Source organism: Pipra filicauda, unplaced genomic scaffold (genome assembly GCF_003945595.2).
Source record: "Pipra filicauda isolate LSUMZ 115617 unplaced genomic scaffold, ASM394559v2 scaffold8_size5757611_pilon, whole genome shotgun sequence".
In the NCBI taxonomy this organism is placed as follows: domain Eukaryota; kingdom Metazoa; phylum Chordata; class Aves; order Passeriformes; family Pipridae; genus Pipra; species Pipra filicauda.
In genome coordinates this window covers 4401710-4415774 of record NW_024105087.1, presented here as the reverse complement: position 1 = coordinate 4415774, position 14065 = coordinate 4401710, and the positions used below count along the sequence as shown (strand labels likewise).

The window sequence follows — 14065 nt, the reverse complement described above, 5'->3', positions numbered from 1 at the left end:
GGTGTTACTGATACTTTCTATCAGAGTCAGGAAACTGGGGTTTGTGGATTTCTGGTCTGATTGGGGAAAATCATTCTTTTGTACCTCATTTAATCTGGTGGCTGTGGCTAGAGGAGGTGTTTGGTGTGGATAAGAAAGTGGCAGTTGTGTACTAATTCACCTTTAAAAAGGAGAAAAACATACCTTCCACAACTAAATCTGCTCAATCTGTATGCCTGTTACTGTTACTAGTTACTGCTGAGTTAATTCCTGCCCTAGGTATTAGGAGGAAGGAATGTCTTTTGGAATGGCAGGGCTAAGGTTGCATTGGCCAAATATGCTCTTTCCTAAATGCCAGAGTATTTACCATTAAAGCTAATGGATGATGTGTACCAAAAGTACACATATTTTCCTTTTAAGTTACAGTGCAGCTTCCTAGAGCAGCTTATTTCAGAAATGTTTGTACGGTTTAAAGAAAATACCAGTTAATCCTAAATCAGAAATATGTATGCAGCTGGGGATTGCCTTTCCTCAGACTTCCTTGTGAACCCATTCCAAGACATCAGTGAAGTTTATGAAGGGTTCAGGTGGCCTGATTTCCTTTAAAGTGTCTAACCAGCCAACAAGTTGCCACAGCTTATCAAGTTTCTGTGTGAGAGCCAAGCCACAGGAACTTAACTGCTAGCCTTAGGAGGCAGTTAGGATAATAGAAATGAGCCCTGCTCAGCTTTGCTCTGAATTAAGATGGGGGTTAGACTAAGTTGTATTATCTTGCATTCACTTTCAGCTAAGAACATCCACCCAGACAGTTCCCACGACTCAGCTGACAGTAATTTAATTACAGTCCAAAACCTGTCTCTCTCTGCTGCTTAAGGGAATCCTTGTTAATGTGTCAAAAAGTCTGGCAAACCCCAGTCAACACTTTCTGTTCTGTGCTAGAAGGCTTAGGATGTTTCTGGCAGGGAGGTCCTCAAGTGCACCTGAGGGAAGTGATGCTCTTTAACCAGGCAGAGATGCTGCCAAGCCCCCATGACCTTGCAGCTGTACTGTAAATGTGCAGGGACTCGTGAAGAAAACTAAGCAATGAATAGATGGAAGTTTGGTAGGATGTGATACTGTGGAGATGGGGGAACCCTATTTGTTCAAGTTCTGGAGAAGGCTTGTATGAGGAGGTTAAAGGAAGTGTAGTCTTCCAGGTCACTTGGCCTGAGGGTATTATTTGTTTTGCAGAAAGAGATCATGTGCCTGTGTATAAGGCACAGCAGTTTAACAGGGAATGTGAGTCTTCATGCTAATAAAGGGATAAATATTCTGCTATTCTGTGTTTTTGGCCTTTGCTATAGTAGACAATCAGGTTAGTGTAGTGTCAGGAACTCCAAACTTCGCTTCCTGAGCAAACTACATGATGGGTGTTTATATGTGTCTGATCATGGTACGTACTTCTAAGCATCTAGGGAAGATGTATTTTATGTTGGTTGTTTTAAAAGCATGCTTTACACAAGGAGGTCACACTAGCTCTACTGAATAACTTAAATTGTTTGGGGGTTATTTTTGTTTTTTTTTTTTAATTTCCACAGAAAGGGCTTCATTTAGGAGCCTAAATCTTCATGCAGACTCTGTCAAAGGTTTCAACATGGGACGAGCCATCAGTACTGGCAGCCTGGCCAGCAGCACTTTGAACCGCCTCGCCGTTCGACCCCTGTCTGTTCAAGCAGAGATTCTGAAGAGACTGTCCTGCTCTGAGCTCTCACTCTTCCAGCCACTTCCTGGCTCTTCAAGGGACAAGAATGAGAAGAGTCCATGGGAGGAAAGGCCCAGAGTTATGAGCAAGTCGTTTCACGATCTGAGTCAGAGTCACATCTCTGTCTACCCCCAAAAGAAAAATATTATTACTGCTTTGGACTCTTCCCCTAAAAAAATAGAAGATATAATGGGAAGAGTCTTTCAGCAAATGCCAAAATTTGATACTGGATCAGCAGCGGGAGCACTAAAACCGAGCAAGTAAGAGTCTCTCTGACCACCCTGCAGTATCTTTGTGTACAGTCAATGTACATTTTGCATCAGTTTTGATTTATTATTCATACCATTATTTTATTACATTGATCCTTCCCTCTCCCAACTTCCTCTTCCCTCTGTCTGGTTCCCCTTCTCTCCTTCTCCCCTTTAAGTTCAAAATCTCATGCAGGTTTAAGTAGAAGCCCTGAAAGAAAGAAAAATGAATCAGACTCATCATCCATTGAAGATACCGGTCAAGCCTATGTTGTAGGTCAGCATGCAAAAAATGATATTACTGTATTTACTAACTAACCTCTAAAATTGCTTTGGGTGTAATGCTTTGATATATTTATTAACCAATGGTAATATTTTGATTTGAAAATGGGAACAGAGTATCAAATGTTAAAGCAATCCAGGCATATTGCCTGTTGTTCTTGTGTAATTGTTGCAGTGAATCAAAAAAATCCTCCTTTGGTCAACACCAGTCTGTACACAGGTGTGCAAAGTGTTGGTACTTAACAGTAAATGCTGTTGCAGAAAACATCTTCCGTTTTGGCACTTCAGCGTGCCATTTGGTTGTATGGATCTTTTAATAATTTGCTAGTCTTCACAGTCTGCTTGTCAAGCTTGAACATTGTTAGTGTTCTCTGTGGAGAGGACGTAGGGAGTGAGTTTTTTGGAAGTGACTCAGTTCAGCTATAAGCTGGATGTTAACTAGTGCCTCTGAGTTAATGCACAGGGTTTTTTGGTTTTGTTTTTTTTGTTCAGATGGAATGAATCAGGTACAATTTTTTTTGCAGTGCATTGGGTGTTGCACAAAAACACTTTTGTAGTGAGGTAAGCCAGATGTTCTTACCTCGTTTTCTTGGCGAGGATTGGAGTGCACACAAGTAGTCTTACTAGGCAGTAAAAATACAGAGTTCACATTAAAAAAAAAAAAGAAAAAATATTCAGAGCAGCTAAGTAGACTTAAAACTAACATGTTGGGTTATTGAACATTAATTTTTAATACCTGTGTGTCATCAGTTTCTGGTTCTAGAAGGATCCCTGTTATAACAATAGAAACTACAATGACTGAAATATTTGCAAGCTTATCTTGCTGTTCTGCTTTGCTGCAGTTACAGAACAGAAAAAGAGGAAAAAGGTTAGGTTTATGGGGACGGGGGTCAGTATAAACAAACTCAAAAAAAGGGAAAAAAAGCAAACAAAGCAGAGTGTAACATACCACATCTGCCCCCACTGTGCTTTAAACCATAATTGACTTGAGAACTATGTTTTTTCAGTACTGAGAGCATAAACTTCTGAAGAGTGAGATGAGATACGCAGTTTCTGTAGTGTCTGGTTGCTTTTAGTTTTACAGTTAATGTTAGCATGTGCTTACCCATAATCTTCTGGGCATCAGTTCTGATAAGGATATTAACTACATGTCAGAAAGTCCTGCTGAATCACACTGCCTGTGCTGGGGGACATGCATTCTTTGTGTAATGAAACTCATCAGATAAAACTTTAGGGTTCATAGATTTGGAAAAGGCTTTCCCAAAAAGCTCGAATCACCCTACCTCATTTACTTTTATAACTTGGTATATTTATTATTTTATTCTCTTTAAAGTAGGGCCAGATTTGCTTGGCATTGATGATTTCAAAGAAAATATGATCCTATATGCAAACCATTTTAAATAGAAATAGTCCAAGTCGCTTGTTTCTGCAGCAGCTTATTTGTTCCTTTACAAAATCTTACAGGAATCCTGTTGTGTTGGTTTATTAGGTTCAGCATATTCGTCCAATACTGTTAGAAAATTCAGCCTTTAACTTCATTGCTTAAAGTTCCGTTAATTTTATATGAAGTTAATCATGGCTGTAAAGGCCAAACCTCTGTCCTTCCTTTAATTCATTGCCTTTGCATGAGCTGCCATCTATCTGAACCTTGAACTACAACCAAAGTACATGAGTAATTTGGATTTGCCAATGCAAAACTAGTTTTATGTTTATTCATTTTTAAAATAAGTAATCTGGTATTGTGAACGAGCCCATCTGTACTGTGTAAGTCTGTAATACTTCTTAATAGTTTCTGTATTTAAAAAAAAATTGATAACAGCATCTAATATGTCCATTCATGTCACAGGTATTAGCATGAATACTTCAGAAAATCTGTCATCAGCAACGTTGAAAGAGAGCGGTAAGTGGATAAGTGATATACCTGTAGAATTAAGTCAGTCAGTTTGTTTGTCACTTGTAAAATGCTTCATTGTTCCACATGTTCTGTTTCTTCTTTTACCAATGTGTTTGCCTCCTCCCAACCTGAGCAGGGCACATAAACACAGATCTAAACACTTTGCTGAACTGAGAATAATAAATTTGAAGATTCTAGGACTCAGTTGTGTTGTCACTCCGTGAGACTATGCCAGGTGCTTTTCTTAGGAGGAATAAAAGATTTTAACTGCTGAAGGTGGGAGCAAGTTATAAGGGTGGTAGAGGTTTTTTTCTGTATTTGGACATGACTTAGAAGATGAAAGTTGGACCCACTAGATCAAAACAGCTTTTCAGGTTATCAGAGAAGTAATCTTTTTTAATGGAAAAGAACTTCAAGGCAAACCTGAAGGGAAGTGTTCAGCTAGTGTCTGATCACAAAATGTTGGCTTTACAGTTGACTCTCTGCAAACAACACAGAACAGAGTTGCCACACCAGAGAGAGAGATCACTTTGGTGAACTTGAAAAAGGATGAAAAATTGGGCTTAGGTAAGTGGCTTTAAAATTGTTGTTGACGTGTATTTCTTGAAGCCAAAAACAAAATAAAGCTTTCTGGTCTGTATTTTAAGTATTTATTGTAGGACTGAGGAAAGCAGTGCAGACAGTAGCTGGATTTTGAAGGCATTTAACATGCTGAAACCTGGACTATTTTGATAGTTATTGCTGGTGATGTATTGAGTGATGTTAAGCAAGTTTGTTTCTCAGTTTTTCCATATTGTAAATGTAGGATAATACTTTACATTGCGAGCTAGTCATCCTAGAAGTTAACCTTTAAAGTTTATCTCTGTGTTCAATATTGAATTTTGTCTGTGTGGACACCTCACAACTGTGACAGCTGAACAAAAAAAAGACATAATAAAACCATTATGAGCTAATTGTGGAGTGTTTTTCTTACTCCTGTAATATCAGATGGAACACTAATTTGAGGTTTAAGAAGCCTGGGAGATGAGACATTTACATTCCATTCCTTCCTCTGCCACTGAGGTTTTTTTCATAAACCCACATAATTTTTCGCTGTATGAGTAATGAAAAATTTGGTGTCAGTATTGTGCTTTAGGAAGGCTTTCTAAAGTATCCTTAAGGACATTGTTCTGTCTGTCATTCAAAATAGGACTGTAGTGTAAATTTGAAGAGGGGGAAAAGGCCTACAAGACAGTAATACTTAGTGTTTACACTGCACCGTAACTTAAGAGTTGACCAAAAAGGAAAGAAATTTAGAAGAAATGCACTGTTTCTCTTCTTTCTTCCCCATGCAATTTGTGGTATTTTGCTGTTTTAGCTGGAATAGAGAAGACCTGATATTTTTTTTTTCTTCTTGAACTTCCTTCCCAGGTTTCCCCGGTAGAATGAGCAAAAATAGATTAGAAGTCTCAAAAGAAAACAGGGAGTTGAAAAACTCAGATCTTAAGACCAGAGTCAAACATTTACATGAAACATCTAACAGGGGAGAAAACCAGAAATTTTTAAGTAATAGAAAATAAATTTCATCTGGTCAGTGAATGTGCATTTAATATCATCAGTTTGTACATGTATCTCTTGCCGGAGTTGTCTTCTGTAGCCTTTGCTGGAGTGTCCTGGGCAGCCAGGGAGACAAAGTCTGAATCAATTGCTCAAAACAGAGTATGCAATAAAGCTTAATCAAAAAACTTTGCTGTTTATTTTCATGTAGACTTAAATTTGAGATGTATTGTTTTGTTTTACTTTACATGTCGTAGAATGACTAAGTTTTTGTCTGCTCTGAAATATGGACTTGTATTGTTTTAAGCTACGCTGTGATCACTGACACTGTGGCCTGCTTTGGACCTTTTTTCGTAGGCTTTCAAATAGTCGGTGGAGAGAAGACAGGGAAACTTGATCTGGGAATTTTTATTCATTCAGTTATTCCTGGAGGGCCAGCTGATTTGGAAGGATCTCTAAAACCAGGTGAATAGTGTAAATAGCAAGAGGTGTATACATGTAGGAAAAGGCCAAACCAATTCCACTATGGCTGTGGGTGTCACAATCCCTTACAATGTTCACCTTCAGTTACCTTCCAGATAACTTCTGAAAAACTAGTGATACCTCTTTGTTAAACTATAAAAAACCAAAAATCATTCAAATGTAAGTAAAAATGATAAAGCTTGAAGTAACAGAAAATTAAACTTACATATAAAGGGCTTTATTTTCTATTGTCTCTGTTACAGATGCTTTATAATTTAAAATTTTTAAAACTCAATATTCATACTTTGATTTTGGAAAAAGTGAATGTAACAATACCCATAACTATAGCGGGGGAGGAGAAGGAAAAAGTACAAATCATAATATGGAAAGGTTTGTCTGGTTTAAAAACAGGAAATATTTGTGACCAGTTCTTGTGGTTTGGTTTGGGATTTGGTTCCCTATTCCAGCATCACTTGAATTTTAGTAATTTTTAATCCGTGCATTATGTACAGGTTTTCAGATCTGTACTGCACATTCTCACTGATGAATAAAAATGTAGGTGTTAGATTGTATCTAAACAAACCCTTTTGTGTAGGACACCGACTAATATCCATAAACAGCACGAGTTTAGAAGGTGTCAGCCACCACGCAGCACTGGAAATTCTGGAGAACGCACCTGAAGATGTGACACTTGTTATCTCTCAGCCCAAGGACAAGCTATCCAAAGGTATGGAACTGCAGTCACTTCTGTAAGCAAGCTAATCTGTGCTTGAAATTGTGTTCTGAGGCAGAATGATGAAGTAACCTTTGGTGAGGACACACCAGTTGCAGCGTAAACAGAAAGTGTTCTGCATAATATGAAGGGGTAAAACCTTATGTGGTTGTAAGCTGAGAAATTCGTGTCATGCTGTAGATAAGATGTTACCAGCTTCTGATGTCTGTCTTGTCTCCTGGTTTTCAGCATCATCTAACACTGCTCATATCAGTAATGGAAGCAGGGGTTATTTGAGGAGGCCATCGTCGGTGCAGGACAATGAGGCAGAGTCCTCTTCCGAAGAACACAACCGGTCCCGTGGTCACCAGAGGCCTGTTTCGGGGAGCTTGTCTGGCTTGTCAGGAGGCAAGCGAGATGGAAGCATGAGCTCCCAGGATTCCAGAACTGAGAGTGCCAGCCTGTCACAGAGCCAGCCAACCAGCTTCTTTGGCAAACATGCGAGTGGCAGAGCCCAGCAGGATCCTCAGCTTTACAGTGATTTCCAGTCTGGGGTTTCTAAAATGAACGAGAAGAGAAGATCCTCATCAGACAGTACTCGAGCGAAAAATAAAAGGCCTGGGGTAGTGGAGCCTGTGGAATATTCTGACCGAGGGGATTCTGACATGGATGAAGCAACTTACTCTGGCAGTCAGGAGCAACAGCCAGCTAAAAAGGCATAGTGGATTTCATATGAATATTTCCCATCAGGATGGTAGCGGTAGTGAACTAGCTGTCTCTGGGTGTCAGCAAGGTGAAAGGATGTGGGGGAAGAACAGCCTAGCCTAATGTGCAGCAAATCCTAACAGCTAATTTCTAATAGCTTGGTGATTTGGTTCAAAATAAATGGAGAAAATCACTTCAGTAACTTGAAACAACTTTCCAGCTTTCCAATATCACGAGATGGGCATGTACATTGGGATGAACATACAGTGCACTTGTTGAGGCTGTAGAAAACCTCCTTTCAATTTTGTGTGTTTGTCCAATATGATCATAATCTAGTGACCATCCCTAGAGGTAAGTTTATTCACCTGGCAGATAAATGAAATTTTTCCTAGATTAAAGTAGGAGTCATGCATTTGGAGTGGGTAGCAGTAGAACTCATTGTCTTTTGGGATTGATCTAATCTGTGGAAAACTGCTTGCGTAGTAAAGTTCAGCGAGCAGCCATGCTCTGAGCAGACAGCCTGCTGCTTCACCTTTCCAAAAGTGCACAGTGGCAAGTACTGCAAATTAATTTTCAATTTACAGTGATTCCTCTTTTCAGCTGATGGAGGTTATTCAAGTAAGTTGTGGCACCTCCTGTAAATTAATCCAACAGGCTCTAGGCTGCTGTAATACTGAAATACTGTCGTTTTGGTGTTCTGTGACCAAGTCACTTTGACAATAAAGACTTGGTTGCTAAATGCCAAGCATATTTCTGTGCTAGTGACCCTTAAGAGTCTTACTAATTGGTACTTTGCCACGGGGACTCCTTCTGGCTGTGTCTGACTAAAACCCCCACCCTTTAGGGTCTTAGCTCTAAACATCTGTTCTAATGGCAAATCATTGTCTCTTTTTGTTTTGTTTGTTTCTTTTTCTTTTTCCTTTTTTTTTTTTAATAAAGGAATCTTTCTCAGCGAATACAGCAAACAAAGTGAATTCTAAAAGGGTTACTGCAGCACTTCTTAAACCTGGAGATATCTTTGAGGTTGAACTAGCCAAAAAAGATAACGGCTTGGGAATAAGTGTCACGGTACTGTTTGACAAGGTTTTTAGATGTTTTCTCTTTTTCTCTACTCCCAGCAACCCATTAAATTGCTAAATTACAAGGAAGCAAAATACTTTCTGAAGTCACTGTTCAGTATATAGTTTTACTGATGTGTGATTAATCTTACCAAAGCTGAAAAGCAATACTATTTTATATCCCTTTTCTTGTCATCTGCCCTTTAAGTAATTCTTGTTTTTTATTCTATGGTGGAGCCCCAAAGTCCTTATAGACTCTTATCACAGATGCTGCTTTGTGAGTACAAAAAGAAAGATGGTCTTGTCCCTTGCTACCTAATATTGTGGCAAATTTACAAGGAAAGAAATGAGCCCCTCCCTGACTGACATCGCAGGCAGTGGAAGTGGTAGTGTCATTTAAGAGTATCCATGCACGCTCACACACATATACTGTGTTCAATGTTCTCCCTCTGCTGGATAAAAGGCAGAAAGCAAAACCTACTCAGATCCAAATGAGACCTGGCTGACACTGCTTTCTTGCAACACAAGACAAAAATATGTCTTTAAAGACTAATTTCTTTTCAGACTATAAGACTTTGAAGGTGGTTTTATGTTTAGAGCCTGTCGTACTGCAGAGTGGCACTTCAGAGAAGAAGAGAATAATTTATATCTGAAATGCACACATTTTCCGCTGCTTCTGTTCTTGTATTGAAAAATACATTTTGGTATTTTAATATTCAGCTATTTTCACTGGTGGATTGGTCACCAGACTCTTCAAAGTCATGTTGCTTTGTCAAGCTTATAACTTGGAGGAACAAAGGTTCAGCAGGAATTCATTATTGAGCAGCATCAGGCCTGCTGTGTGCATTGGGTTTGTAGAAGATGTTAGAAGATACCAGCTGATGCAAAGATTTCCCTTAGAGAGTGACCAAGTGGTGTCTTTATGGACCTTTGTTTTTTCAGCCTCCATTCTTGCCCCTACCCTCCTATCCTGTACGGTGGTGATGAGGAGAGGTGTGCAATTAACTGTTTTAAGTTTTCACATGTTTCACTATGTGCTTTGAGAGTGAACATTAATACACTGTTGGTCTCCCTCTTCCCTCCAAGTTTGTGGAGCAGCAGTGAGCCAGAATCACACAGCGGTTTGGGATAGAAGGGACATTTAAAGATCATCTAGTCCAGCCCCTGGCAATCAGCAGAAAGGCAAAGGCCCTCCAAAAACAATGTCAGTTCAGTTTGAGCAGATTTTTTTCAGCTTAGACCTTCTAACTTGTCTGAGCTAGGAGAAAGCAGCACTCCTTAATTTCCTGTTACGTCAGAGAAGTTGTATTGGAGTAGGACACTGCATGGGTGTGCATCTTCTGCTTTGGCATGCTGTGCTCCTGCACATCTCTGAGCTTTGGTATGCATGCAAGCATGTGAAGTCTGACATAATGCACACACATTTCTGCTGAAGGACATTTGTTTGTGTTGGGTGCATTTGCACTGTCATGCATTGTGTTTTTACAGTCTTCCCACCCCAACTTCATTTATAGTAAATTGCATGACTGCAAAGAACAGACTCGGTGTAACATTTTGGTTTTGATAGTTTACCTGGTTTTAATACGTACCAGTAGCCCAAATGCTTCCTAAGTACAGTTTTCCTTGTGTGACACTGTGTTTAATTACTAAGAATTCTAATTGCAAAAAGACTAACAATCTTATTTTTACTTTCTGTTTAGGGTGGTGTAAATACTAGCATAAAGCATGGTGGTATTTATGTGAAAGCAATTATTCCCAAGGGAGCAGCTGAAGCAGATGGCAGAATAGAAAAAGGTAATATTTCCATTCTTTCACTTGGGACTCCTTGAAGTGAAAAAAGAGCAGGGAACTGTCTGTGATGGACAGTTCAGTATCCTGTGGCCTGGATACAAGCCCTCTTGTTTGCCTCCTGTCATTGTACCTTTTTCACTGGGAAGAAGAGCTGTTCTTCCAAGCTACTGCAGTTGTCATTTTAAATATTAAATTGATAATTCTGCAGATGAACATTAAAAAAATAGTGTAGAACAACTGCAGAACCAGCAGTGCTGAGACTGTGGTGTGGAAAAACAGGAGATAGCTGCGGGATTTTTATTTTCTAAAGCAGCTTGTGTTAACAGAGAATGCTTCTCTGTTCTGGCCATGGAGAGAGAGGGCTTTGTATTATTTGTGGCCTTCTTGCTTGGCATGCTTGGCAACTTGATACAGAAAATGCTGTAATTGTTATGGGTTGTCTCGTTTGTAAGCCAGGGCACATTCTTTACTGAAGTGAGAATTCTCTCTGTAGACTTAAGATTTCTTTATTAGAAAGAGTCTGTGACAGGTTGTCATTCTGTTGGTTAACACTAGTTTTGACATGGGATTATCCCACAGAATCATAGAATCATTTAGATTGGAAAAGACCTTTGAGTTCAACCATATAGTTTGTTTGCAGAGTTCTCTTCTTGACTCAGAGTATGGAGAGGAAGGAGAATTTGCATAAATAACTGTCCTTGTTAGCTGACTTGAAGCTTTTTGTGCATCGTATATGTTTTATAGGTGATGTTCTGCCTACTTTTTCTTAAATTATTAATCAATCATTTGTAGGTGACCGCGTGCTCTCTGTCAATGGGATTAGTTTGGAAGGTGCTACCCATAAGCAAGCTGTTGAAACTCTGAGAAACACTGGACAGGTAAGTGGCTACTGGTTCTACTCCTATCTGTAGTAAACTGGTTCTTCATGAGTGTAAAGAGACTGGAAATTCTCTCAGAAAGAGATTGGAATTCTCCCCAGTGTCTGGTTACTTTAGATGTACTTTTTCTTAGCCTCCCTGACTTCCTGGCCCTCAGGTCTTGCTACCCACCCTTAGTGAAATTCTGGCTCTGTGTGCAGGTGAGGTCTGTATAGAATTGGTTTCTCCTAGCTCATGGGTTTCATAGGAAGGAAGCCCAGGTACACAAGTTGGAAAGCTGGTGTAGCAGCATGCTACAGGTCTGCACCACTGAGGAGACAAGGGCCTTCGTATATGCAGCTGTGTTTGCATGCTACATTGGTAGATTTACCTGAGTCTTGGTCTTTTTGGATAGCACTTGATTCTGTCAATGGCGTGTCCTCATTTAATAGTGCTGTTTATGGTGGCTGCTTCATATGTGGAGGTGTGTGCAGTACCAGTGAATGTACACATTCAGAACTGCTAAGGACTACTATTTGTATTCACTTTGTAAAATGCTCTTAACTTTATTCCCTGTACAAATGTGAAAATGATGCTATCTTTGACAATTCTTAACACCCTCACAGCTTTATTGGAAGAAAACTCTTTCTTGCTCTGTGTTGGCAAGTATCTTGCAAGTCCACTAGTGTATTTTGGAGGTTTTCACTTAACAGCCCTTAAAATAAGGAAAAAATGGAGGTTATATGGGGAGGGGAATGTCTATAAAATATGCTGCTGTAAAACTTAGGACTTACATTCTAACTTATTCTTACAAGTCAGAATAAAACACGTACTGTGGACTGTGCTATCTCCCTGACTGTTGCCATTTAACTGGAAAATGTTTCATCTCTTTAGGTGGTGCATCTGCTGTTGGAAAAAGGTCAGCTTTCAGGGGCCAAGGCTCACGCTCCAGTAACAACACAGTGCACACCTCTAAATCAGGTGGGGCAGTGTGAGCCACAGGAGAAGCCAGCGGCAGAATCTACGAATGCCAAAGATTACAGCTTTGTCACTGCAGGTCAGGTCACATGGAACAATTGTCTTAGCTATCAAAGCATCCTTTAGTTTTCATAATATTTTTCTTCAATTCTTAGAACAACAGGAGATGGAGCTGGTAGGAATGTATACCAGGCCCCTGCACATAATGCAGTCTCTTCCTTTGTGCTGTTGCATTTCTTTTTAAGATTGCCTTTCACACATTCGTTACTTTGTTTAACTACTATTAACTGTTCCCTCCCTCACTATTTCTTGTTGTTTCCCAATTTCATCGGTCTTACAGGCCGAGTCTGTAGCAAGGTTGGAGTAAGAGAGGTGCTGCTGTATCTGATGCTGCTAAGGAGTGCCAAGGGATGGTTAAGCTACTTATACATAAATGAGAGCTTCTGTAGGTCCTGCAGTTCCTGTCTAGATGAGAGAAGACATCAAGAGCTACATGAAGAGACCAGAGGGATTTGTGTAGCTGACTAGAGGTTGACATATTTCAGCCTCTTCTGCTGGTGACTTGTAGAAGTGAAGGGAAGCCTACCCAGATGGTGTAACCACTGCAGATACCTTTGGGTCTTCTTGCATGGAATTTATCCTGTCTGCCAGACCAGAAAGGTTGTGTCACTCTGGGCTTTAAAAGGCTCCTTAACAGACTTCCTGGTGAATAATATTCCGGAGACACTCTGCCTTTCTGTATATAGATGTTGTTAGGGCATGCAAACAGACTGAGAAGTCATGATCAGCTTTTTTGTCCTCTTTACCTTGGAGGGATCTTTTAGATAACACTTTTCTTCAATAAAGTGAGAGAATCCCATGAGCGGGAGATTGCTCATTGTCATGTCTGGAATAAGAGCGCCAGACACTTTTATTCATGGCCAGTGTGCTGTAGGAAATAATAAGTTAATGTTTCTTTTGCAGAGAACACATTTGAGGTGAAGCTGTTGAAGAATAGCTCAGGCCTTGGGTTCAGTTTCTGCCGTGAAGATAACCTTACCCCAGAGCAACTGGGATCAACTATTGTGAGGGTGAAAAAACTCTTCCCTGGACAGCCTGCTGCAGAAAGTGGGCAAATAGAGATTGGAGATGTCATTCTGAAAGTGAATGGAGCATCACTAAAGGGTTTATCCCAACAGGTTTGTATCTTTAGTAGTGAAAATCACGTTGTGGTAGGCTTGCAAGTCTTGTGGGGGCTGTGTCTAACTATGAATCCACTGTGACCATAGGAAGTCATCTCTGCTCTGAGGGGAACGTCTCCAGAAGTCTCTCTTCTCCTTTGTCGGCCACCATCTGGAATACTACCAGACATCGATCCTTCGTTGTTGGTAAGGTGTATGGCATGTGATTATTTTTTTTTTTAATTATTTGCTGTTTAAGGTTCATTTGTTAGATCTGAAGAGTGGGTTAGTTAAATGCAAGAGATGCAGATGGAAAAATGGGGAGGATGGTCACAGACATGTGGTTCTTGGAGTGAATCCCTTAGAAGTGCACTAAACATTTTGTGAAAATGTGAAAGGAATGCATGACTTTAATAATTTTTTCCTCCATTTTGTGTCTTAAGGGAAATTGGTTTAATACACTGTTTCTGTGGCAGAGATTTCTTTGCAACCTAGTGGTTTGAACTTGATATCAAACAGAAATTGGATATTTCTGTGATTCTGTGAAGGATATAGTGCAAAACACCAGTTTGTCTGGTGTTGATGCATGTAAAAACAGGAAAAAGGTTGCCATATTTACTTGAAATTAGAGGTGTCCCAAAGAATATTTTCAATATGTTCCA

The 14065-nt window shown here is 39.8% G+C and overlaps 1 protein-coding gene across 3 annotated transcripts in view; it reads left to right on the top strand.

Moving 5' to 3' along the window:
• Positions 1-14065, top strand: part of PTPN13 (protein tyrosine phosphatase non-receptor type 13) — a 117580-nt gene that overhangs the window by 84437 nt on the left and 19078 nt on the right. Inside the window, exons 18-30 of one of the 3 annotated variants that reach the window (XM_027721110.2) lie at positions 1557-1980; positions 2148-2245; positions 4097-4150; positions 4619-4711; positions 6038-6145; positions 6738-6869; positions 7104-7570; positions 8499-8627; positions 10318-10411; positions 11201-11286; positions 12160-12322; positions 13207-13421; positions 13512-13610. In XM_027721110.2, coding sequence (XP_027576911.2) covers positions 1557-1980; positions 2148-2245; positions 4097-4150; positions 4619-4711; positions 6038-6145; positions 6738-6869; positions 7104-7570; positions 8499-8627; positions 10318-10411; positions 11201-11286; positions 12160-12322; positions 13207-13421; positions 13512-13610 — 2162 coding nt within the window. Of the gene's footprint in view, positions 1-1556; positions 1981-2147; positions 2246-4096; positions 4151-4618; positions 4712-6037; positions 6146-6737; positions 6870-7101; positions 7571-8498; positions 8643-10317; positions 10412-11200; positions 11287-12159; positions 12323-13206; positions 13422-13511; positions 13611-14065 lie in introns of all 3 variants that reach the window. The other 2 variants (XM_039391028.1, XM_027721113.2) reach the window with 2 other exon arrangements.